Source organism: Juglans microcarpa x Juglans regia, chromosome 3D, assembly GCF_004785595.1.
Source record: "Juglans microcarpa x Juglans regia isolate MS1-56 chromosome 3D, Jm3101_v1.0, whole genome shotgun sequence".
Taxonomy (NCBI): Eukaryota; Viridiplantae; Streptophyta; class Magnoliopsida; order Fagales; family Juglandaceae; genus Juglans; species Juglans microcarpa x Juglans regia.
The window spans coordinates 20,725,118-20,751,602 of record NC_054598.1 but is presented as its reverse complement, the minus strand read 5'-3'; the positions used below and the strand labels follow the sequence as shown (position 1 = coordinate 20,751,602).

General features: G+C 37.7%; 1 protein-coding gene and 1 pseudogene across 11 annotated transcripts; one reads left to right on the top strand and one right to left on the bottom strand.

Moving 5' to 3' along the window:
* Positions 1-6,385: 6,385 nt before the first annotated feature.
* LOC121255121 lies at positions 6,386-7,062 on the top strand (annotated as a pseudogene).
* Positions 7,063-8,542: 1,480 nt separating this feature from the next.
* On the bottom strand, positions 8,543-18,846 carry LOC121255651 (pentatricopeptide repeat-containing protein At1g13040, mitochondrial). 11 transcript variants are annotated; one of them, XR_005938824.1, is made up of 8 exons: positions 18,309-18,846; positions 18,165-18,233; positions 17,598-18,000; positions 14,435-16,165; positions 12,018-12,469; positions 10,014-10,098; positions 9,784-9,940; positions 8,543-9,633 (listed from the first exon to the last, which is right to left on the bottom strand). XR_005938824.1 is itself a non-coding variant. In XM_041156081.1 (3 exons), the coding sequence occupies exons 1-2, from the start codon at positions 17,850-17,852 to the stop codon at positions 14,441-14,443; spliced, it is 1,980 nt and encodes a 659-aa protein (XP_041012015.1). In that variant the 5' UTR covers positions 17,853-18,155; the 3' UTR covers positions 13,302-13,387; positions 14,435-14,440. The 11 variants fall into 11 exon arrangements, 1 of the variants encoding a protein (XP_041012015.1); XR_005938823.1 differs by having other exon boundaries at positions 18,325-18,846; XR_005938825.1 differs by lacking the exons at positions 18,165-18,233; positions 18,309-18,846 and adding an exon at positions 18,039-18,145 and having other exon boundaries at positions 17,598-17,944.
* Positions 18,847-26,485: the final 7,639 nt, after the last annotated feature.

The window sequence follows — 26,485 nt, the reverse complement described above, 5'->3', positions numbered from 1 at the left end:
TGCTCGTGTGGCCCAGCTTAAGCTTTGGACGGCTCAAATGTGTTCTCATTTGTAAAGCTCATGACAGATGCCCCTCCTTCAAGAACTTTGTTCGTAAGGTTCCCAAAGTTAGCCCGAAACCGTTGTAGCTCTTCCCAGGATGCGTTTTCTTCCCCCATTCCAATCCACTGTACTAAGACTTCGGTGGACACCCTATTGCCACGGCATTTCAGTCACCGTTGTAAGATGTTTTCAGGGGCAACGTGAATCGAACTGTCTTTATTGGTGGGAGGAAGTTGTACATGTGGTATCACCGTCGAGCTCAAATGTTTCTTGAGGCACGAAACATGGAAAACTAGGTGTTTCCTGGTCTCTGAAAGTAGACGAAAATGGTAAGCTACCTTGCCAATTTTTTCTTCCACCTGGAACGGACCGAAAAATCGAGGGGCTAATTTTTTGTGTCTTCGTTTCGCAGTTGTGAGTTGCCGATAGGGCTTCCGACAAAGGTAAACCCATTCCCCTGGTTCAAAGTTTCTCTCCATGTTTGAGATTTGCAAATGTTTTCATTCTCTCTTGTGACTCCCTCAAATTATCTTTCAAAATCTTCAATATCTCATCCCTAGCTATGAGATTGTCTTCAACCGCTTGTATCTTTGTGGTTCCTGGTGTGTATTGGAGGAGTCGGGGTGGGGAAAACCAGTATACAACTTCAAAGGGAGTTGTATGGGTGGATGCATGCTCACTGGTATTGTACCAGTATTCGGCTAGTGATAGCCACTTAGTCCATTCCTTGGGCTTCTCTCTAATGAATCGTCATAGGTTACCCTCCAAACTTTGGTTTATTGCTTCGATTTGCCCATCCGTCTGAGGATGATAGGAAGTACTAAGATTTAATTGAGCCCCTTGTAAATGAAACAACTCTGACCAAAATTTTGAAGTGAAAATGGTGTCTCGGTCACTGACAATGGATTTGGGTAGCCCATGTAGCTTAACAATGTTGTCTAGGAAATAACTAACCACTATACTTGTTGTATAAAAATGATGAAAGAAAATAAAGTGGGCATACTTGGTGAGTCAATCAACCACAACCAAGATGACGCTTTTCCCTAGTGAGAGGGGAAGACCTTCCACAAAATCCATACTAATATCAAGCCAAGGCCTCTATAGAATAGGGACTGGTTGGAGGAGTCCAGCAGGGTGTGTGTGTTCAACGTTTGTCTTTTGGCAGGTGTGGCATTCTCTGATATGCTTCCTAACTGAAGACTTCAATCCAGGCCAGTAAAATTATTTTCTGACCCGAGCCAATGTTTTATGATAACCCGAGTGTCCTATTAATGGACTATCATGCATTTGTTGCAGTGCCTCTTAGTGGAGATGGGAGGAACTAACCAGATGCAAATGCCCTTTATATAGAATAACTCCCTGCCATAAGGTTGCTTGCCATCTTGTAGCTGGCCATCTTGGAACTACTTCAATATTTTCTGCAAGTGAGGATCTGTTGGGTAAGTTTGCTGAACCTTTTGAAGCCAAGGGGTTGCGGGTTGTGTCATGATAATAGGGCACAATGTCCCAGAGAGTTAATCAGAGAAAGAGCATCTGTAGCCTTGTTCTCACGGCCCATCTTGTACTCGACTGTGAACTCATACCCAATTAATTTAGAAACCCACTTTTGTTGAGTGGGAGTTCTCACTCATTACTCCACCAAATACTTTAGGGCTTGTTGATTCATGCAGATTTTAAATTTCTACACAAGTAGATAAGGTCTCCATTTTTTTTATTACCATCACAAAAGCTAAGAGCTCTTTTTCATATGTAGACGAGTGTAAGTTCTTGCCCTTAAGCCCCTTACTTAGATAGGTCAAAAGCCTTCCCTCTTGCATTAAGATTGCCCCAATTCCATCTCCTGATGCATCACATTCAATAATGAATGTTTTTGAAAAATTAGGAAGTCCTTGAACCGCCTGCCGGGGGGGTGTGGTGGGTTGGGTGGGTGGCTATAGCCTGTTTGAGTTGGTTAAAGGCTGCAGTGGCTCTTAGGTTCCATTGGAAAGTATCCTTACATAGTAGGGCAGTAAGGGGTGCTACTATGCTTCCATAATCTTTGATGAACTTGCAGTAGTAGCCTGTAAGCTCTAAAATCCCCTTAGAGCCTTAAGGGAAGTAGGTAATGGCTACTATAACATGCTGAAAATTTTTTTAGGATCGGCTTGGATTCCTTCAGAGGAGATTATATGTCCCAAATACTCTATTTCTAAACATCCAAACCTGCATTTTGACATTTTTGCATACAACTAGTGATGTTGAAGTAGCTTCAGCACCATTTCTAGATGGGAAAGGTTGTCATTCCAGCACTTGCTAAAGACAAAAATATCATCAAAAAATACAAGAATGGATTTTCGCAAATAGGGCTTAAAAATGTCATTCATAAGCCCTTGGAAGGTGGTTAGGGCGTTAGTAAGGCCAAAAGGCATTACTAAAACTTGTAATGGCCTTGGTGAGTTTGAAAAGCAGTTTTTGGGATGTCAGGGGGATTTACACGAATTTGGTGGTATCCCAAGCGTAAATCTAACTTAGAAAATATTGAGGCCTCTCGCAATGCATCTAAGAGTTCATAAATGATAGGGATTGGATACTTATCTTTGATGGTAACTTGATTGAGAGCCCGGTAGTCAACACACATACGCCAACTCCCATCCGTCTTACGAACTAGTAAGACGAACGAAGAATAAGGGCTTTGGCTAAGTTGTATGACCCTATTTTCCAGCAACTCATCCACAATTTTTTCGATTTCTTCATTTTGATAGTAAGGGTAGTGATAGGGCCGAATGCTGATTAGTTTGGTGCTATCTATGAGGGGAATTTTGTGATCATGACTTCACTGTGGAGGAAGTCCTTTTGGCTCTTGAAAAACTGAATGATTTTGCTTTAATAAAGGTTGTAGTACCTCGGGTGCAGGGGTGGATGAGTCATCATTTAAAATTGCCGTTAATTATAGTACCAGCCCTTTCTGAGTCTCCTTTGTCTGCATATAAAAAATTTCTGCATCTTCCATGGTTAGATCCGAAGGGCTAAGCCCTTTAAGCAGCATCCTTTTCCCACACCAAATAAATTTCATGGTAAGCTGGGTGAAATCCTAGAGAATAGGGCCGAGCCCAAGAACCATATCACATCCTACTAAGGATAACAAATATAAATTAGCAAAAAAGTAATTGCCCTAGAGATGAAATGGAACTACTTCACAGCGGCCTAGGTAGCCGATCCCCATTAGCTACCATCACAGTAAGATTTTGGCTTCTTCTAGCACTTAAATTGGCTCTCTTGGCCATGGTGGGGTAAATGAAGTTATGAGTACTCTCGGAGTCAATTAGAACAACCACAAACCACTCTTCTAATACACGCCATAATCGCATGGTCTAAGGAATGGGAGTGCCAGAAATTGCATGTAGTGAAATGCTAAGTAATGCTCCTTCCTCATCTACTTTTTGTTCTTCTCTCATTGCAGGTTCTTCAATGACATCCTTAAAGATCTCCTCCTCGTTTTCAACCTCCAATCCATCCAAAAGGAACAACTTGGGATTTCTACATCGATGTCTCGAAGTCCACTTGTCATCACAGTAGTAACAAAGACCACGGTCCCTCATTTCCTTCATCTGCGTATGGGAAGGTTAGGCCTATTGAGGTTGTCTCTATTTGGTCGAGAGGGGTAATTAGGAGGTAGGGGTCCTAATAGTCAATGGGGTTTAGTGCTGGGAGTCTAGGGAAGTTGTTTTTGAGAAATTTTGGTTGATGGGAGTTGGTTGGAAGGTGTTGGTAGATTTTTGGTTGTTGACCCTGCGCCATACTTCCTTTTCATATAGTAGGCTAGACCAAAAGTTGTGGAAAGGATAGCTGGTTGAAACTTAGTGACCATAATTCTAATATCATCTCCAGAAGTTTGGGGATACAGTTGGATAGTATCTCAAAATCAATTTGGTACTCCTCCACAATGGAAATTTATCTTAACTTTGTAAAATCTGCTATTGGATCATCAAAAGGGGTGGGTGCGAATCGAACTTGCAATGCCTACACAAACTCAAGCTAGACAGTTATTGGATGGGAAGCCAATAGCCACTAGTACCAAGTAAGGGCCATACCTTCCATGTGGAAGGAAGCTAGCTGAATCTTTTGTGTATCAGGGGTGTTGTAATAGTCAAAAAAGTGTTAGGCTCTAAATACCCATCCAGTGGGGTAAGACCCATCAAACTTAGGTAAATTAAGTCTCATGGTTCTGCTGTGGATCTCATTTAGGGGTTTAAAAACTGGGTTGAAATGAGTATTGGTTATTTCAGGAGCTTGGTTACTGTTTGGGTCAGAATGGTGGGGGTGGACCTGTATGGTGGATATGGTATGGGAAAGGGTTGTATAATTGTTGGCAAGATTGCCAACTTGCTGGATGATTTCTTCCAGCAAGGCTTGCTGCCGAGTTTGAGTCTCCTTCATTTCTACATTTTCATTCCTCGGTTGTGTGAATTAGGGGAGTAATTAGTCCGGTCCGATCTAATTTTGGACAGAATTTAGGATTAAACCGGTATATACCGATTTTGCATTTTTGAAAATCGATTATGCACCGATTACCTTCCTAAATCGGTACCTCTAGTTTTATTAGTTTTGGTCCAATTCGGTCCGATTTTTCAGTTTTAACAAAATGTAAATTTTTCATAAAAAATTTGTTTTTAAAAATTTAAAAAAAAAAATTACTGATTTATAACAAATTTTTAGAAAAAAATTGTCCTTTTTTTTCTTAGGATAGGAGCAGTGTGTATTATAAATCTGTTACTAATTTTTATAAATTATAATAACATTATCTTATATATAATTATAATATATATTATTATATATATTATATATAATATTAAAAAAATTAATTTAAAATATATAATATAACGAACTAGTACAATTCAGTTCTAAAATATATAGAACCGGAACCGGACCGATTTTAGCCAATTTTAAAATTAAGGTTCTACCGGTTCGGATCGGTCCTGAGTAATTTTTTAATTAATTTTTACACCCCTAATGTAAATGCTTCAGAGAGTTGAGAAAGTCAGTCCCTCCAGCAATGGAACCTACGTGGCTCTATATACCAAACTGTTATGTATCTAATTTTAAGTCAAAGAATATTTCTGACACTTCGAGGGTTCAGGCTTCCGAATTTAAAATAGCAATTTTTAAAAAGGGATTCTTATGATTTTCACTAGATTTACTAGGATATTTAAAGATACTTCTCTCTTTACGATCGGACCCACTATTACCGACAAAACATAAAAAGATAACAACTAACAGTAATGGGTAACAACCCACTACAAAACAATCCCAACCTAACTCGAGCACCAAGTCCATGCCTAAATCTAAGGAAACAACCCATAACGTAAACAAGGAAAACAACCCACTGACACTTAACGAAAATACCCATCAGATTCTCTTCAAAGGATAAAAAAGCTTTGGACGGCTCAGATGTGTTCTCATTTGTAAAGCTTAAGAAAATTTCTATTTTCTGATTAAGTACTGTTGGTTGCATGTTCCTTTGTTATTTTAGATCCATTGTTTTAGCCTTTGATGATTAGCTTTTGTTTTTCTGTGACAATTAATTTACTTAATAGATGGATTTTTTGTTGGTTATAAACTTTTTGGAATAAAACTCAAAACGTTTTTTTTTTCAAACTTGTTTAAAGTATTTTTAATAAAATTTGAAAGGATTTTTATAAAATTTTCTTTTGAAGTATTATTAATTGAACTTGTTTGTGAAATTTAAGTTAGGTTCGGAGATTTTTCAGGTTCTTTTGGTACATTAGAGGAAACTTAGGGCCCGTTTGAGCGTATCATCTCAATTAATTTCAACTAATAATTTCACTACTATTCACAAATCATTTCAACTCATCTCACTATCCAAACGGATCTTTAAAGATCTTTAAGATAGATATCTGAGCAAATAAACTGTTTATTTGCAGATCTTTAAATAACGAGGATGTATCTGAGAACACCATGTTTCTTGTGATAGATGAATATCATGAATGAATGACATGATCTCAAAATCACATTAATTGAACCGAAGAAAAATATAATGACTCAAATGCGTATTGAGCACCACTATCGAAGATGGATCAAGATTTTCTGGAATGCGCCATGTAGTAGAACTGCTACAATAATTCTAGAATGTCTTGATACATTCTGACTAAGATAAAATATTAAAATGTATTTGTAAAATTGGAAAGAAAAATTGAAACAAAATGCATTACTCTCTAATGGAGGGAACCACCACCTTCTTTCTTGGTTTCATAATACATACCGCCGCACTGCTCATTTAGGGCAGGGAGCCCACATAAATATTTTCTATTATCATTTACAAGTACAATGTTTTCCCCCAAACATTATGCTTTTTCCTGGAGGAAATGGTGTAGCTTGGATTGTTCTTCCTGAAGCAGAAGAGAAGGTACTTTCAATCAAAAAGGGTGATGCCATTGCCCTCACTTTTGGTGTTGTTACATGGTGGTGTATAACAAAGAGGACAGAGAATTAGTTCTTCTTTTCTTGGTAGATACCTCTAAAGCTCACAAAGCTTGTGAGTTTATAGAATTTTACCTAACAGGTTCCAATGGGATCTTCACTAAATTCTCAACTGAGTTCGTGAGATGAGCATGGCAGCAGGCGGTCAAGACACTTGTTAAGAACCAAGTGGACAATGGAATTGTCAAGCTTGATGAGAAGTTTAAAATGCCTGAACCAAAGAAGGAGCATCGAGAGGGTATGATACTGAATTGTGAGAAGGCTTCATTGAAAAATGTGGAAGGGTTGTAGTCTTGGAACACAGAGTGAAGAAATTCATGGGCCTAACTCATCTCATAAAACCGGTTCTCCAAGAGAAGATTACTCATTCCTTATAAATATGCCTAAGACATTGTCCACAAGCAATGTGAGATTATTCCTCTATACAGAGAACCTTCCTAATTTGATTAGTGAAGTAGGCTTTGGTGCTGACCTTGTTAGGTTGGAAGGAATGCTATGTGCTCTCTTGGATTCTATTGCAACTCGACATTGTAGGTGACTTAAATTAATGTAAAGGGTTAACGACCATGTTCAATTTGGATGGGAGTGCCATGTGCAGTCTGCAGATGCCTGTGGAGGCCTCAGAGGATACCACGGGGCAAGCCTTGGGATCCACCTATTGATATCAGATAGGCCGTCTAACTGATGCAGGGAAGTTCGTGGCATGTAAATTTTGAGGGGTGCTCGAAACCATTGAGATAGCGCAGGGGGTTTTGCTCTTGAGGTTGATGAGTTTGCCATCAGAGTTGCCAAGCATGTAGTGGCCACAGGGACTGGATGGCTCATGTTGACCAGCAGGAAGCAGGACAACCTTCCTCTGTTTCCGGCGAAACTCGGGATAATGATCCAGCTAGTGACGTCTCCCTTCCTCGAAGATGAGGCACTTACCTTCATTCCACCAGTTGGTGTACAATGAGATTTGTAGCTTCCTTGATTAGGTTCGTTCCTCCCTTCATTGTTTGTTGTTTCCCTTTGGCATCAATCCTATGGCTTTTGTTTCCTTCTTTCTGATCACCCATTATTTTTCACAGGGCGTCATAGACTAATCAAGGTGGATTGTGCAAAGGGAAAGACTAGTCCGCAATGACTTAGCTGAGTCCGAAGTAAGTGCCTCATCTAAAGGGACTATGGCGAGGATTGATCAGATCGGTGCAGACAAGATTCCTGATGCCAAACAAGCTTCGCTCTCTCACTTGACACACCTGCCGAAGATGAATCAATACTCTGGTTTCTCTGTCATTTGAAACGCTCATTAGCGAACACCGACTATTGTGGTGGGCAGGTACCTTTCTTTGGTGGTTATCTTCCTATGATCTATTTGTCTTTCTTGATTTCCTGTGGATTAAAGCAATGATCATATATAGAAGTCTTGAACGTAGTCTCCAATACATTTACTCATATATGACATGCAAAAAGCAATGAAAAGAAATATATCCACATATCCATGCAAAAAGCGAAAAAACAGAACCAAGAATATGTTCCACAGTATAATAAAACAAGATTTTTTGCACTTGTCAAACGAGGATCATTAATCTGTATCAGTTAACTAGAAACACGAGAGAATGTGATCACCGTCTGTGCATGCTTTTCAAGTTTACTTGGAATTAGTGTCTCATATATGCAATGAAAGCATACAAAGAGGCAACAACTAAATTTTGAGTTGTTCAGCTCAGTTCTTTCTCCTTAATGCTTATTTGCATTTTACGTTGAGGCAGTAAGATCCTTTTCATTTTATATTGCATGTCTGAGGTTTTTTAATTGGTTTCTGGCTGTAGCACAGGGATTGTCTGTTCCATTGCTTTTTGGCGACCTAACAACCGACACGCACCACTTCACAAGACTCCTCAAGTGTCGATCATTTTGATGATGGAAGAAGATTGTAAAAATTGTCGACGCATGAGGCTCATGCACGTCCTTATCTACATGTGAGATCCATGAGCCACTGCACCTCCATGCTTATTTTCCCTTCAAGCACTAAACCAAATGACTCAACAGCTCAAATCTCTCAGATCTAACCAACCTCATTCGTCCCAGGCATGTGAGGACCACGTGCCGATACAACCACTAATGGTCATACATTTTTTTTCGGTGATTCACACCATCTTTCTTTTGCCATCTTCTATTGTTACTGCTTCTCCTAACCAATGATCAAGAGAACGAAGAAGTAGATCTCTCCTTTAGCGAGTCCAAACAGCAAAAATTAACACAAATCAAGCAGCCACACTTCCTCCTAGCTTTACAGACCGCAAGTCGGATTGCATCAAAACCGCTCTTACAGCACCCCTCTGGTAGGCAATGTGTGGGGGGACCAAGTGTTTTGGTGGCCGAGCCAGATTGAGATTACCAATAATAATATTGTCACCACATACCAAATAAATATTTTCTACTATTGGATTTAAGTATTTCCACGTCTTGAATTAATGTGTACTGCATTTTTATGCTCTTGATAACGCTGACAAAAAAATGACAACCCCTTTATTTCAGTATCTGGATCTTTCCTCTTAACTGAAGGCGGATCATGATGCATGTGATGTGAGAAAATAAGATGGCATGCATCCGTACGTTGTGTTATGCAGACTTACTTCGCAACATCTCTGACTATCCATGCAGGAGTTTTGTCATAAATCTTCACTTTAACAGAGCAACCCACCGACTGTTTGGACCACACATGGAATCACTACTCTCTAAAAGCCAGAGATGTTAGAAGTAGCAACAACCATGAAAAGCACTTATTGCCGTACAATCCCAAACTTATGTTCATGTGTTAAAAAAGTAGCTCATCCCAAAACTTCCAATTCTCTGGCATAGCTCATCCAAAACCATTTGCATATTTAAATGGGGGAAAAAAAAGGTAATACTTGATAAATGCTCTTCAACAGCTAACCTTTGGTGCCCCTAAAGCAAAATTGCCGCCTATAAATCATGATAAATTGTGCAGCTTCCACTGAACCAAACACATGAGCTGTAATAATCTGACAGATGTGAAGCAAAGCCAATCAATAGAGCCTTATTCTAGTCTCGATTGCACGCCGGCAAATGGGGCACACTTCGAGATCTTCTCCAGTCACAACAAGTCTGCCACATAAAAGAGAGGAATTATTTAAGAATTATTTAAAATACGAAAAAAAAAAAAAAAAAAAAAAAAACCTTCTCTGTAATAGAAATATTTTTTTATTTTAACCTAAAGGTGCTAATAAAACAGAAAAGAAATGCAGAGTAATTTACCTGATGCCCACAACCAAAGGCCATGTCCTTTTGATTAGTAAGACAAATAGGGCAAACCTGTACAAGTTCACCACAAATAGGACAAATATTGCTCGTTGATAGGGATTTTGACCATTTCCGATGTGATGTAAGCTTCATCGGTTGAATGACCTAGCACCTAATTTATGAAAAAAGCTAAGCATACTGCATCCCAAATAGATACAATTGAAAACATCAAGATGAGACTGAACCTGTCCACTCATTGCTCTTTGTGAAATCAATACCAACAATTAAATTAGAAGATTATAGGCCAGCATGCGCAAGAGCAGCAGTAACCTGTGATCAATTATTCCATTATTCAGCAAAAGTATGAACATTTAAATTTGATAAAGGACTTGTCAATCGGAGAAGTTTCAGAGTAGGTATAGAAAAATATCAATGATACAATGAGTGCTTGAGACAGACACAAACAAGGAATGAAAGAATTACAAGATGTCAAGAAAGGAAATAATAACGCTGGCCATGTTCATAAGATGATAGAAATTTTGGCTATCATCCCACATTTTGCTACTCGTAATTAGAAGTGGAACTTATTGAAGAGACATAATCCGACCTTTTTTCCCCAAGGCAACCTACTTGCATTTATATTGTCACAATATTCCAGGGAGAAGAGGCTTTACAGGAGCCTCTTAGGTAACTTATTGGTAGAATGCTGGAGGTTGAAGCTTTCAGAAGTTGACATTTAGATATAAATGATAGATTTCAAAGCCCATTGGTCAAAACCCACTTGCAAGCTTGATATCAATTCAAAACTCTAAAAGAGATGCGTTGCTTCAACAACTCTGTAACTCCAAAAGCTGTAGCAAAGAAAATCGAGCAGCCAAAGTTTTACCATTGTTAACATTCCATGATAGTTAAGGCACTTATCATATCAAATCACAAACACACTGTAAATAGTCTAACCTCATCCAAAGACCGGTAGTTATCTTCGAGTATCGTCTATCTAATGTTCTCTGCAGCTGGGGTACCTCCGAGCCATTAAAAGATGGTTGTGAGCCATAATTAAAAGAAGTACAGGGTGGTGGAGCAAGGGGATGCTGAGGCGTGTAATAAGGGTTTTGCTGAGGGTACGACGTGTTGTGAAAACGATGAGAGAAAAGTAAAAGTCAAACAAACAATCAATCTCACAACACAAAATTAACGTGGTTTGGCAACATGCTTACGTCCATAGAGCTGCAGAAGATTTTATTATGCTGAGGAATGACAAAATAAACGTTGGGGCGAAAAATCATTATTTAGGCAACTATACAGTTCATTAAGTATATATTTATAGGGTTACACAGCAAAAGCCCTAATTTTCACTTTTCTGCATTATTCGCTCAAGCGTGGTGTCGAGCGAGCTTCGAGTGAACTCTCTGTCTGGCGTTCACTTGAGTGAACCTCGAGCGAACTCTCAGTCTGAGCTTCTCTCAAGCGACCTATCAAGCGAATATCAAGCAAACTTTTTGTCTGGCACTTCCCAAGTCTCAAATAGTGCCAAAAATATGGGCCCAACCCGAAGGGAACATGGCCCAAGCCTAATTGAAAATCAGCCAAAAAACCATAACGCATCCCGTATCGGGTTGGGTCATCAAATCGAGCTGACACAATAATAAACCAGGCTCCACAAACCCAACACGACGGTTGTGTATACCCATATTGATTCCATGTTGAAGAACCACCATACCCATATGATGCCACTCCTCTCCGACCCGTGCCATTCAAACTTTTGCCAAAATAGGAGGCGATACAACCCTCAAAGATATAAAAGTCAAAGCTTTTGATTCTTTTCACCAAAAAAGAAATACTTCTCATCATCCCCGTTCCCCTCATTGGATTTCCCAACATAGGTGTCTCCAGCATTTAACTTCCAACTAAAAATGCTCCCTTATTATAGTCCCTCCAATACATCTTACATCTTTAAAAGTCTATTGTTTGTCGCCTCTAGTTTAGCCAAAACTTTGCACGTGTTTAAACATGCTTAAAGATCAACAAAATGAAGTCAAGCATGCACAAAATACACATACATACTTCCACAATTTTTTCCTCTTCTCCTTTTATCTTTTTCTCATTGTTTTTCTTTTATATGTTAAGATCATGTCAAATGCTTAGATAATTGTATTGCTCCCCAAGACCCTTAGAGCAATAATACAATAAAAGACAAAAGAAATGTCTTAAAACATATGAAGTCACAAACACACTGTAAATGGTCTAACCTCATCTGAGGACCAGTTTTTATTTGCAATCTTCAAGTATCTTCTATCCAATGTTCTCTGCGGCTGGGGTGCATCTGAGCCATAATTAAAAGATGGTTGCAGCCCATACTTAAAAGAAGAGGGCGGTGGAGCATGATGATGTTGTGGGGTGTAATAAGGGTTTTTCTGAGAGTACGAAGGTTCTCTAAACCCATACTGGTTCCATGTGGAAGAACCACCAGACCCATATAATGCAACTCCTCTCCGACCTGAGCCCTTCAAACTTTTGCCCCCCATCACCAATAAAACTCCTAGAGCTCCTTCAATTTGCAGCAAACTCAAATCTCTTCCAAACAGAGCAAGGCAACCAAAGCACAAAGAATGTTAGTTCGATGGTGATGCATGGACTACTCAGGCATCCCTACTATACACTAAAATTTGCCAGCAACACATATCAAACACCTTGAGGGGTCCTGCAAAATATCCACTAGTAAATAAATAAATAAAGGTCATCTATCTCGTTTACCCGCAAAAGACGTGACAACCGCTAAAAATGCAAAAGGATATATAAACGTATCAAACAACTGAGAAATTTCTTTAACAATACAAAACAAAGACCAAGAAAAATTGGAATTAGGCTGCTAGAGACAGCTGACCGATCAAAGAATGCCCTTCAAATGACAACATTTTACAAAACACGTTTGAGTATATAAGAATTGCCCAGACCCATTCTGAAAATTCAAGAACCTCAATTGTCCTCATGGATAAAATTGCAAAGAGAATGACTCTCTACTGAGTAATTTGATTCAACAAATATATATTATTTAGTATATGATTTCCCCGCACACCATCCATGTTGGCAAATAGTTAATTGTTATTTTTGTCCTCGTAATTACAAACAGCTCCTTTCCTCCCTCTGTCTCAGACACCGACACCTTTCCTCTTCTCCTCCAGCGTACCACCTCCTTAAACTCAATAATGTGCAAGGCAAAAATATTGCAATTTATAAAACCAGCAAAGAATTTGTTCATATAAAGATGTAAAGAGTTTAAACCTGAGGCCCCCTCCCGCCACATACGGGTGCATCTTCGGCATGAACCTGGCTTGAAGATGAGAGCACCTGAGGCCCCCTCCCTCCACAATTCTTCACCTAGAGCTCAAACCCAGAGATTTTCTTCACCACCTCCGACTAAAAAGAGACGGAAAAGAAATAAGACGCTTCCCTCAAAAAGAAATCCAAAGATCTTCGATGGAATAGAGATACTTTTGCGATGGGGCACTTCAGTTTTTTTTTTTTTTAAACGATTCCATGTCACCGCAATGTAACCTCACGAGCAAGGAAGCGGCACGCAACAAGAGGCAAGGTTGGTCAACTACTCTTCTTTTATCCACTGTTCAAATTCAATCAATGCTTCCATGTGATTGTTTTACAACAACAACAATAATATAAAATTATAGTGAAGCAAGGAACCAACAATTTATTATACTTAATTCAAAGAATAAAATTGAGAACTCTTGTTTTTTGGCAATTCAAGGTTTTTGGCAATTCAAGGAGCCAAAGAACCTACATACACACTGCAAATTTTGCTAAGGGAAATCTATACTGCATTACTGATCATTTTTAGCTTACATACAGACTCAACCCAACTGCAACTTAACATAAAGTAAACTGCTTACTAAAATGAATAGACACGATACATGATGGCCCATGTAAGTTAAAAACAAGTTAGTACATGCATGCCATTAATAAGAATCATTGATGCTAGGCGGTATAAGCAAATTCACAATCCATTACATGCAGCAGGTTGTTTTCATATTCCAGCCCTTCCTTTGCAAAACAAAATGAAGTTTCAAGAGAGTTTATGAATGCTATTATGAGGTTGGAACCTGATTCTACTAAGTAAAACATAATCAGTTTGAAAAATGAGATTGCATAAAGTAAAGTATGAATTAATTATATTTATGTCATACTGAATTATTGTTTCATGTAAGTTGTTATATATACTGAATATCCTGAAACAATACACCAATGCACACCAGTATCGAAATATTATGTTCGAGTGAACCAGATAATCACTGGAATAAAATTCAAAACTTTTTTTCTACGACGTCGATTAAGATAGGAACTTTGCCCATAGAAGACAGAGCAAAGCTTTCGAAATATTTAGAAGTAAAAGGCATGCCAATGGATGTCTTGACAACTTTTTATTGCATGTAATGTGTTTACTGCACGTAGAAATGGAACACAACCGCTACCAGTGCCTCTAGATACTGCACCTAAAGCAAGTCTTCGCAGATTATTTTAAATAAAACTTCCAAGGCATCACACAAGTTTTAGCATATTGTTTTAAGTGAAACTTCTGAGGCATCATACAAACTTAGTATCACAAACATAATACAAAATAGATAAGTGAAATATGAGAATATAGAATATGAACCATTTATCATGTCCATGTGGCATCTCTTGAATGAATAGCATTGATTAGAGTCTCTGACACAGCTCCATCAAGAGTAAAGCCCTTCTCCATCATTTGATCCCATATCCTACAAGCCAATGAAAGCTTCTTTTCTCGTATAAGCCCCTCAATTATTAACTTGAAAGTTACTTCATCGGGATAGGATCCACTCATTTGCATTTCCTCATAGAGATGCATGGCTTCACTAACTCTAGAAACCTTGCAAAGCCCATTTATGAGGGCATTGTATGAAACCACATCAGGGGCAATTCCCTTCTCCAGCATGTCAGAAAAAACACTATGAGCTGTCTCAATCTTCCCATTCTTACATAAGTGATCAACAATCGTAGTATAAAATATACGATCAGGCAATAGACCCATGCTTGTCATCTGATCAAGAAGTTTTTTTGCTATATCAGAACTACCTTCTCTAAGAAAACCTTTAACAAGAATCGTGAATGTCACCACATCTGGCGCGATCCCTTTCCGCCCCATTTCCTCAAAAAGCTTGTAGGCCCTTCTAGTACGAAATGCCTTGCAAAAAGCTCTAATGATGGTATTATAAGACACAACATCACACAATCCTTTGGCCTCCATCTTATTCACCATGAACAAATAAGCCTTATCTGGCAGGTCTGCCTTGCAAAGGCCCTTTATAAATTGGTTGTAACTGTACACATCCAGTTTCATCCCAGCCCTCTCCATCTTCCTCATCAACTTCTCCGCTTCCTCCAACATAAGCCCATCACAACAATAGTTCAATAGCACATTGTATGTAACCAAATCTGGCTCGCAACCATTCGTCCTCATGAATGATTTGATCGCTTGTGCCTTATCAATCCTACCTGCTCTACAAAACCCATTAATCAATGCATTATAAATCAAATTACTAAAGTTGACCCGACCCTTCATCACACCAATCGTGAGCTCATATGCTAAATTAACCTTACCACCATCACATAACCCAATAACAAGTGCTGTACATGCATTATTATCTGGACTTAAACCCTTGTTTATCATATCACGCCACATTTCAGCTGCAGCATCAAACTTCCTTGCTTTACACAATCCATGAATTAGTATAGTGTATGTTACAACATCACCCTCTCTTCCTTTCTCGATCATTCTACGAAAGACTTCCAAAGCCAATTCTATTCTACTCTCTTGACACAAAAGATACAAATATATATTAAGAGCCCAAATGTCGGGTACATAACCAAGCCTATCCATGTCTTCTAGAAGCTGCTCAATGAGGCTAAAGTTCTTGATTTTGCACAATCGAGAAATGAACCTTGAGTATGTAAATGGATTGAGGGAAAAGCCCAGGGAGATCATTTTGTGGTAGTAGTGCTCAGCCAACTCAAAGCCCGATTCACGGGCCAATACGCCGACAAACCGGTTGTAGTCAATGCTGAATATCCGGCAATCTGATTGGGTCATTTCGTCAAACACCTGGATGGCTTGGTCAATGAGACCAGCTTTAACAAAGTATGAGATTCGAGCTCGGTATATGAGGCGGCGTGCACCAAGACTGCGAGACATATCAGAGTGAGTGCATAGCAGTGGGTTGGGAGGACCTGACGAGGAACTCGATGCATGGGCATGCACAGAATTTGGGAGAGAAGGAGGACGTAGACTACCTGGTTTTGCCGCAGTGGTGATTAGCCTCAAGGAATTGAGGCGGTAAGCTCCGTCGGTTGAATGACCTAGCACCTAATTTATGAAGAAAGCTAAGCATACTCCATCCCAAGTAGATATCAATATGAGACTGAACTCTTTGTGAAATCAATACCAACAATTAGATTAAAAGATTATAGGCCAGCATGCGCAAGAGCAGCAGTAAACTATGGTCAATACATCCTTTTTGGAAGATCTGAAGGACACAGTTATGGGAACTCTAGAAATAATAACAACAAAAATAATAGGGATAATAACAGTAAAAATAATAATAAAACAAATCTTGCAACTCTAAATAGAATATCAAATGCAAGTAGTGCTAAAATTATTTTTCACAACATTTACAGGAAAAGAGGCTTTGCAGGAACCCCTCAAGTAACTTATTGGTGGAGTACTACTGGAGTCAAAATTTTCAGTAGTTGACATAAAAAATATGTATAGATTTCAAACCCATTCTTCAAAACCCACTTGCAAATTCGATATCAGTTCAAAACTCTATAAGGGACACGCTGCTTCAACAACTCTGTAATTCCAAAAGCAGTAGCAAAGAACTTTTGTGCAGCCAGAGAGGTTTACCATTGTTATAATTCCATAATAGTTCAGGCACTTCTCATAGACAGAGAGAGATGGCCAACTACAAATTTCTTAATATATAAAGTCATATCAGAAATACAATATAAATCAAGGCAGAAGGTTCTGATTAATATCAACAATCTTTGAGAGAGAAAATTGTGAACTTGAATAGATTTTACTAAGGCCATGTTTGGGAAGTGAGATGAGTTGAGACCATCTCATCTCATCTCAAAATTTCTCATAATTTCCTTCACAAACATCACTCAAACACAAAACACTTTTCAATTTCAAATCTTCAACTTTTTATCTAATCATTAATTAATCATTACATATTTCTCAAATTTCCAAACAAACTACAAAAAACAATACAACATTTTCAAATTTCAAAACAAAAATTATATTAAAAAATTATATTCAAACAGTTTTTTAACTTTATAATATCTTTATTCAAATTTTTCTCTCTCCTTTCCCCAAACCCAATAAAATATCTTAACTCAAATTATTTCACTACCATTCACAGAATTCTCATCTCATCTCATCTTATTACCCAAGCAAGTCCTAAATCTCAGATGGATGCCAAATTAGGAGGTGATACAACCCTCAAAGATATAAAAGTCAAGGCTTTTGATTATTTTCACCAAAAAAAGAAATACATTCTCATCATCCCCATTCCCCTCATTAGATTTTCCAACATAGGTGTCTACTGCATGTAACATCCATAGTTGAAAATTTCTAATTCAACAATCCAAACATCAAACCCACACTTTCTAATTCAACACAGTTGAAAATTTCTAATTGTATTGCTCCCCAAGACCCTTTGAGCAATAATACAATAAAAGACAAAAGAAATGTCTTAAAACATACGAAGTCACAAACACACTGTAAACAGCCTAACCTCGTCCAAGGACCGGTAGTTATCTGCAATATTCAAGTATCTTCTATCCAATGTTCTCTGTGGCTGGTGTACATCTGAGCCATAATTAAAAGATGTAGAGGGCGGTGGAGCACTGGGATGCCGACGCATGTAATAGGGGTTTTGCTGAGGGTATGACAGTTGTGTATACCCATACGGATTCCATGTTGAAGAACCACCAGATCCATATGACGCCACTCCTCTCCGACCCAAGCCCTTCGAACTTTTGCCCCCCATCACAAATAAACCTCACAGAGCTTCTTCAATTCACAGCAAACTCAAATCTCTTCCAAACACAGCAAGTCAACCAAAGCAGTCCCAACTATACGCTAAAATTCACCAGCAATGTCTATCAAACACCTTGAGGGTGCTAACAAAATGTCCACTATAAAACGAAAAAGAAAGGTCAACTATCTCATTTACCCGCAAAATACGTGACAACCGCTAAAAATGCAAAAGGATATATAAACGTATCAAACAACTGAAAGAGATTTCTGAACAATATGAAACAAAGACCAAGACAAATCGGAATCAGAAACATTCACGAACCTCCAAAGAAAGAAGAACTGCAAATTGGGTTTTGATAGTCACGGATGAACTTGCAAAGAGAATGACTATCTGCAGAGCAATTTGATTCAACATATATACAACTATTTTAGTATCAGATTTCCTTAAAAGTGATGTAGAAAGTACCAATCGAAGACGTAACCTCACGAGCAAGGAAGCCGCGCTCAAAAGACAAAGCAAGGTGAGTAAACTACTACTCCATCCGCTGTTCCAATTCAATCAACGATTCCATGTGATTAATAATATTAATAAATTATTGTAAATTATAGTCCACCTTAATCTTAATCTAGGGGAATATATATCCTTGAGTGTATTGATAATTGGACCCATCATTCACGATCATTATGACTCAACGACAATTGTACCCATCATTCAAGATGAGGGGGAGAAGCCGAGGGATGTGCTACGGCAAAACGAAGCGATGAGTGGGAAAACAGAGGAGAGCGGATCTCAGTTAGAGTGCGAGAGGAAGGCTTGCCGGTCTGGCCTCAGGGTCGGACGGCACGGAGAATGGCGGCGACAGAGCTGGAAGGCGACGGCACAACAGGAAGGGCAACAGAACCCGACTGAAGAGTGAGGGCAAGAAAGAGAGAGTGAAGGATAAAGGTGTGAGAGCAGTAATGCAGAGAGGTGCGTAGCGGAAAGAGGGACAGAGAGTGAAAAGAGGGAGGAGAGGAAAAGAGGGAAAAAGAAGAGGGAATTACATACCAAAACGGCGGGGTTTCAGGCTGGCTGAGCTTCTCCGCGAGCATGGCCAGGGCTTAGACCTGAACTATTAAAGAATAATTCTATTATATAATTTTTTATTATTATAATAAGTGATATGGTTAATCCAACGATACAAAATTGTTATGGGTAGCCAAATGGCAAAAGGTGATATTTTTTATCAAAATTATTGGCACACTGTTAGTACTTGTTAGTGAAAAAGTGCTGTCTAATTCGAATCAAGGGCTTATTCCAACTAATGTTAATATTACTTACATTGTGCTTATCCTAAAGAAGCAAAACTCTGAAAAAATACAAGACTTCAGACCTATTAGTTTGTGTAATGTGATGTATAAAATAATGACAAAGATGATTGCTAATAGGCTAAAGCTTATTTTGTCTCAAGTTATATTCCTTATGCAAAGTGCTTTTGTACTAGAAAGACTTATTATGGATAATTTTTTTTTTTCCTCAGCAAGTAAGTATTTATAGATAAGTTAACGGATACAAGACACAAGTTCAATGAGGTGGGAGTCCCCTACAGTCTTCCCAAAGCCAACACATATTAAACACAAAAGTAAGAAAACAAAGGGGGTGATCGGAGCCAAAAAATTGACTCACACCCAATTCCCACAAGGGGAGACCACTTAAATACGGTTTTTGAATTGTCTAATGAATAGACTATTAACCTGCAGCTAGAAGCCACAGTACAAAGAGGTGTGTTGCAACGTGTTGGTCTGGACTAGCTTGAAGGAACCGTCACATCCACTTTCACTTAATCTTCGGTTAGAGAAAGCGGGAACATAGTGTAATAATCAAAAATTGAGACGAATCGCCGGCGAGGGGCGACCACTGGTTGTGGCAGCGCATGCAGTACACGCATCACACCTAGAGAGGGTTGAAAGGACGGAACAAGAAGATTCGACTCCACTGATCCCGACGATGCCGCACGTGACGGTAGAAAGCTTCCGCAGGCATAGCGGCACGTGAAACTTGCGCACAGTATAAGATCGCGCGTGAGGTTTACGCGCCACTCGAATGGGCATATTTCTTTTGCCGTCTTGAAGATCGGCGCCTGGGGAGGTTGATGGAGGGGCGTGTGTCAAACTTTGCTCGCCGGAAAGCAGCAGATCGCCTAGTTTCGATGCCACTGGTGAAAAGCTAACATAAAAGCCAAGGAAAGAAAAATCTAAACAAAGACTAAGGCTAGCGAGGGAGGGAGGTGGGTGAAGCCAAAGCTTCAACCCTCCTCCCCCAGCAAACGTAGCAAACTCTTGAAGGCACCGATTTGCTTACGGAGGCGAGAGAGAAAATGAGCGGAAAAAAAAGCTAAGTTATTATAGATAATGTCTTATTAGCATATGAAGTTGTCCATTCTATCAGAAAAAGGAGGGGGAAAATTGTGTTATATCTATTAAATTTGACATGAGTAAAACTTATGATAAGATAGAATGGAAGTTTCTAGAAATGGTGATACTTCGGTTTGGTTTTGATAATAAGTGAATCTCTTTGATTACTTCATGTTTATCTTTAGTGTCTTATCATATACTCCTTAATGGTATGCTTACATCATCTATTTTGCCTTCTTGGGATTTAAGGCAAGGTGTTCTGTTATCGTCATACTTGTTTGTTTTATATGCTGAACGTCTATCCTCTCTTATTCAAGAAGTTGAGAAGAGAAGGTTGATAAGGGATGTAAAAGTATGTAATAGTGCTCCGATGTTAACTCATTTGTTTTTTGCTAACGACTGTTTGCTGTTTTGTAGAGCAAATATGGTTGAAAATTCTGCACCGAAAGCATTAATTAATTTATATGCAAGTGCATCAGGTCAGCAAGTAAATTTGGAAAAATACAGAGTTATCATTAAGTAAAAATGTGTGGGAGGAAAATGTGACAGCTATTAAGGCACTTTGGAATGTTCAGACTATCCAACACCATACAAGGTATTTGGGACTACCATCTTTTGTTGGTCGATCTTGTTGACTTTTCAAGATATAAAAGCCAAAGGTTGGAATAAGCTACAATAGTGGAAAAAGAAATTTCTCTCACAAGCTAGCCAGGAAATTTTAATTAACATTGTGGCACAAGCTTTACCTACTTACTCTATGAGTTGTTTTAAGTTACCAAAGACTTTTTATAAGGATTTGAAAAATATGTTTGCCAGATTTTGGTGGGGACAACGTGGAGAGGAGCATCGTATTCACTAAGTTAGTTGGAAACTATGTGTGAGTCAAAGATGATTGGTGGAATGGGGTTTCGTAACTTAGAGATGTTCCCTGTTGTGCAAGGTTTTTAAAACCAAGTATTTTTCCAAAACAATTTTTTTACAGTCCCAACTTGGTAATAATCATTCTTATGTGTGGAGGAAGTATTTTTGCAGCAAAAAAAAAAAAAAAAAAAAAAAAAAATCCTTATCCTAGACTATACATGGCATGTAGGTACTGGGAAAAACATTAAAATATGGGAAGATATATGGGTACCAGCAAACTTGGAGCCTTATAGTGCGCACTCTTTTCACAAATTATCTTTGGATGCCACAGTTGAAATATTAATCAATTCTTGTTCTAGATCATGGAAAGAAAGAGTTGTTTTGTAATATCTTTTCATCTTATATGGCAAACCAAATTTTACACATTCCTTTACATTACTGGGCAATTGATCAGCTTGTGTGGTAAGTAAATAAATCAGGTATGTATTCTATTAAATATGACTATCATTTTGCTATGGAGATGGTATATAGAAGTGATGCTATAGGGACTTCTCACTCTCACTATCATATGGGTTTGTGGAAAAAGTTATGAAATTTGTCTCTTCTTAATAAAGTAAAAAATTTTACCTGGCAAGCATATACTAATAGTTTGCCTACTAAGAGCACTGGTATTAGATTATTCAAATGCCAGTGTTTGCAAATATTTGCATAAGTTATCTTAAAAATGTCTGCATTGGATTAGCCGAATGCATAATATTATGACTTTGAGCTACAGTGATCTCCTCCCACCGGTCATATTTGGACTAGTACTGTAGACAGACCAAATGAGTATTTATTAAAAAAAAATACCGTCCAGACTAACTCCCCTCTCTCCCCTTTCCCTCATATTCCCAACTCCCAAGCCTCCCTCTTTCTCTCCCTTTTCTCTTCGTTTCTCTCCAATTTCTACAAAAAGTCCCCCATTTCTCTCCCACTTCTCTCCAATTTATGTACATCCATCTCTCAAAGAAGAAATCGATGCACATCCATCCTTCTTTCTCTTCCTCTCGGTTTCTATTCTGAGGACGGCACCTTAAGCCGCCATTGCTTGGAGAACCCTCCAGTAGTTAACTCCAGCTATGGAGTTGGGTTAGTACACAAAATTGGAGGCCACAAGGCTTACGGTAATGGCCATCGTCATTCCAAGCTTGCAATCCTACTTGTTTATGATATTTATGGTAATTACCTACTTCACTATTTTGTTTCTATTGTGAGTCAAGACGGCATTTGTGCTTTGGTTTCCCATCTGGAGTGAATTACTGACTCGCTCTGAAGCTCGTTGATCATTCGCTCTCCTTTTCTGCGTCTACATGAGAGAAGATAAGGAGAACCCATCTGAAATTTACAGGCTAGTTCTTGATTTTTCTTAGCTCTTTTCTTTATGGGTTTTTTTATCATTAAAGTTCTTCTTCTTTTTGTTTCAGCTAGTGAATTTCTTGAGTTTGTGGATTCACTTTCGAACTCAGCTCCAACTTTTATGTCTATATATATTGGTTAAAATCAGCTTAAAGTTGTTAGGTTCAGAGTGAATAATTTCCTTAGAGGAAGTAAATATGTGTAGAAAATATTGGATCTCATCTACTACTTTATATTACTCCTGAAACTTCATAAGTTTTGCTAGATATTTGCTTCTTTTTAATTATTGAAGAAAATTGTATCCAAGATAACACATTTGAAGGAAATTAGCAAGACTTTTTTAGAAACATCCTGATTTAGCATTCATGTTTTAGACACAATTAAGTGAGACTTTAACTGCCAAATCATTGATATTGTTTGAAACCATGATTCAATGTTATGTTTGGGCCAATATAGGAAAACCACAATCAAATGCCTTGGGAATCACGACCACTAGTAAATACTAGAAGGAGCATTTTAATTGCTTATATGCCTGTCATATGTTCATCTGGTGGTTTGTGATCTATAGCAGTTTCTGGGTTGATTAATGTACTTTAACGTTTTCTTTAAAAACTGTCAATGGAGGAACCTTTTTAGGGGGGTGCCTTGACCAGATAATTTGAAGATGTAGCTGTTAAGATTTGTCCTCTACCAATGATCTTCTATTCCCTCTCCAAAATAAAAAATTGATGTTCCTTTTGAGATAAAAAGATTAGTGCTTGTAACTGAAGGTTCTTCACTAAAAAGATTATCTTAATTAGACCATGGTCATTGTTTCTCCTTAGTGATTGTTTCAGACCATAGTTTTTTGTGCAGATCCCAAACTAAGTATGGGATGAACATGATGATTAAGAAAGGCTGATCTAGGAAAGATGGAATGAGGTTCTATTATGTGCATTATTGCCTTAAAAATGTTTCGACAAAATTATTGCAATATTTCTTTGGCTCTTGGGTTGCTTTTTGTTTTTTCAGACAATGTTAATTTGGGGACTGCTTATGGAAAATGTTTCAAAGTATGTTGTCTTAGCATTATTGACCCTAGTATGTAGTAAAAGCAGAGCCATTAAACTTTTTGAAAATCCTAAACTAACAATTTGATTTGTTCAGATTGTTGCAATATTTGATTGTTTTCAGGTGATTCTGAAATCATTAAGAGCATGCCTGGTGAACAATAAGCCCTGAATTGTAGCAAGTCTAGATTTTGGTGAACATTGTGGTCCTTTTTCTCGTTTAAGTTGTTTATTTGAAGCCAAATCTATAAATGCTATCAATAGTTTGTTTATTAATCATTTCTGAGTTGCTGTTTTGAAATTTGAGTTGTTGTTGGATTATGTAATTATTTCTAGTGTGGGGTTGATATAAGTCAATGGCTTGGAATTAAATGAAGCTAGTATGTTTTGCTTGAATAGATGCTTAAATTCTGAAGGTCATATGTGTTGCTTGAATTGGTGCAATTAGATAATATGATAAAATTAAATTAGGTAAAAAAATAATAAAAATATTAAATTAATAATATTTTATTATTATTTTGGCTAATAGTTGGATAATCCAATGTGAGAATTAGTTTTGAGTAGAATAACCAAATGCAAAATCATGTCATATTATGAAAATTTTATATTTGCATTTGCATAATCCAATACTAATGCTTTAAGGCTAATTTACTGAAAATGGGTGTAGTGGAAGATGGGGTGTGTGATTTTTGCCATATGCAGTATGAAGATGTCACCTATGTATTGTGTTTACGTTCTAATGTTTCTGAAATATGGAGGTCTAGAAGCATGACACTTCTATCATTATTGAGTGCTGGTCATTGATTTGAAATGTTAGTATGGAAAATTATGGGAGTTGATTTGTCTCTGACTTCACTGTTTTTTACAATCTGTTGGGGAGTGGAAATATAGAAATTTGCATTTGTTTGAAAAAACTAAAGTTTAATTTTGGAAATTGTTGATCAGTGTTGTGAGTATGTAACCCAGTTTTAATGATATTCAAACATCTACAAGAATTGTGAAAAATGAGAAAGTGATTAAATGGCAACCACCTCCTCTTGAAAAAGTGAAGCTGAATTTTGATGAGACTTTGTTTAGGGATGAAGGTGAGGCTGGGGTGGGAACCATACATAGAGATGATATGGGACATGTGCATTTTGCTTTAAGTCGAAAGGAAGATGGTGTTTTTGAAATTGATGAAATTGAATCTTTAACAGTGTTGAGAGGCTTGCAAATGGTTTTCAATATGGGTTTCCACATTATAATTATAGAAGCGGATTCATGGATTGTTGTTGAAGACATTAAAAAAGGAAATGCCTCTTTATCATCACATGGGCCTCTTATTTTGGAAATAATTAGATTTATCCATTTTTTCTCAGATTTTGACATTTCACATATAGGAAGACAAGGTAATGAAGCTACCCATATGTTGGTAAGATTTGCACGGAATATTGAGAATACTCTACAATGGTGGAATAGTTGTCCAGATGTTATTTGTAATAGAGTTATAGTTGATGCTGAAATTTAATTCTGGTGTTGGGTTTGTTATATAGTAGTTTATAGGTTGATAGAAAGACTTGTGTTTTGTATTTTGTACAGATGTTTTCCTATTTGGAACGAAGTCAATGTTGGTTATAAAAAAAAAAAAAAAAAAAGTGATATTTTTTTCTAAGATTTTCCTAAATTTTTAACTACACCAATGAAGATGTTTTTATAAAGCCGTCAATCAACGATAGTGACAAAGCTGTCGAAAGATGGCATCAATTAAGATGTCAAGGGTTGGCGATGCGACAATGAACCCTAGATTGGAGGATCAGGCGAAGCTAAGATATGGTTTTATTTTTGTTTTGGAGGAATTGAAATAAATGAACTAAGCATGTGTGTTTGTTCTCAACTCAATTTTTAAACATCTTGTTTTTTTAGCTTCCAAGTCACTACTACATGAATGGTGTGGATGTGTGTTAAATAGAATGGTTGGTTCTTGGCAAGACTATTATTCCATTTATATAGAAGTTCTAATATTTACAAAAATACATCACCATAATTAAAAAAAAAAAAAATGAATACTAATATTTTTTATATTAATTGATATTTTAGGCTTTCCACATTATTTGTGTTTGGTATGCCCATATATAAGTTTGTAAACATGTTTTTTTTTCTTTATATAATTCTCGACCTTAAGAACAACTCTCTAAAAAAGAAGAATAATTATGTTTGCAGTCTCCTATTGCCCCTCTGGCTAAAACACATAATTTCATTAAGTGGGAAAATGGATGGACTTTAGTAGAAAGATCGATTCCCATATGAGCCATAAGTCTATCCCCTTCCTCAGCCCTAACCGCAGTCCCCTTCATCAGCTTGAGACCATTGTCACCTTCGTCAGCGTGAAATCGTAGTCCCCTTCCTCAGGTTGAAGTCGTCGGCCCCTTCCTTAGCCCTAATCGTATTTTTGTCTTGGGATTTACCTATATTCAACAAGGAAACAATTTTGATTTTTTTTTCCTTTCTTATAGTCTTCTTTTTTCTTTCTTTGTTTGGTGTTCTATCTACAAAGTATGTTCCTTTTTAATTCTTGTTATTTATATTCTCTTTGAGTTTCTGGTTGGTTAATGGGGGTGGGGGGAGGAAATGATGTGGATTTGATGGTGGGTTTTTGTTTTCTAAACTGTAGGTCTGCTAGAAAATTAAGTTCTACCAAGATAAACCAAAACTCAAAATTGAAGAAAAAATCAGTTAACAATTTGGTAAGGAAAAAAACCAGGAGATTTTTGGAAGCCAATGCACTTCATTGAAATAATAGAATAGGACTTGCTCCTCCAACTACAAATAAGGTTTTGCTTCTTTGTTGGTTGAAATATCAGGTTGGGTTGAGTTTACTTATTTGCAAGTCTCCTATGATTAAAACATACAACGATAGTTGGACTATAGTATGGAGAGTCCATATTAGAAAGAAAACCGGAGAAAA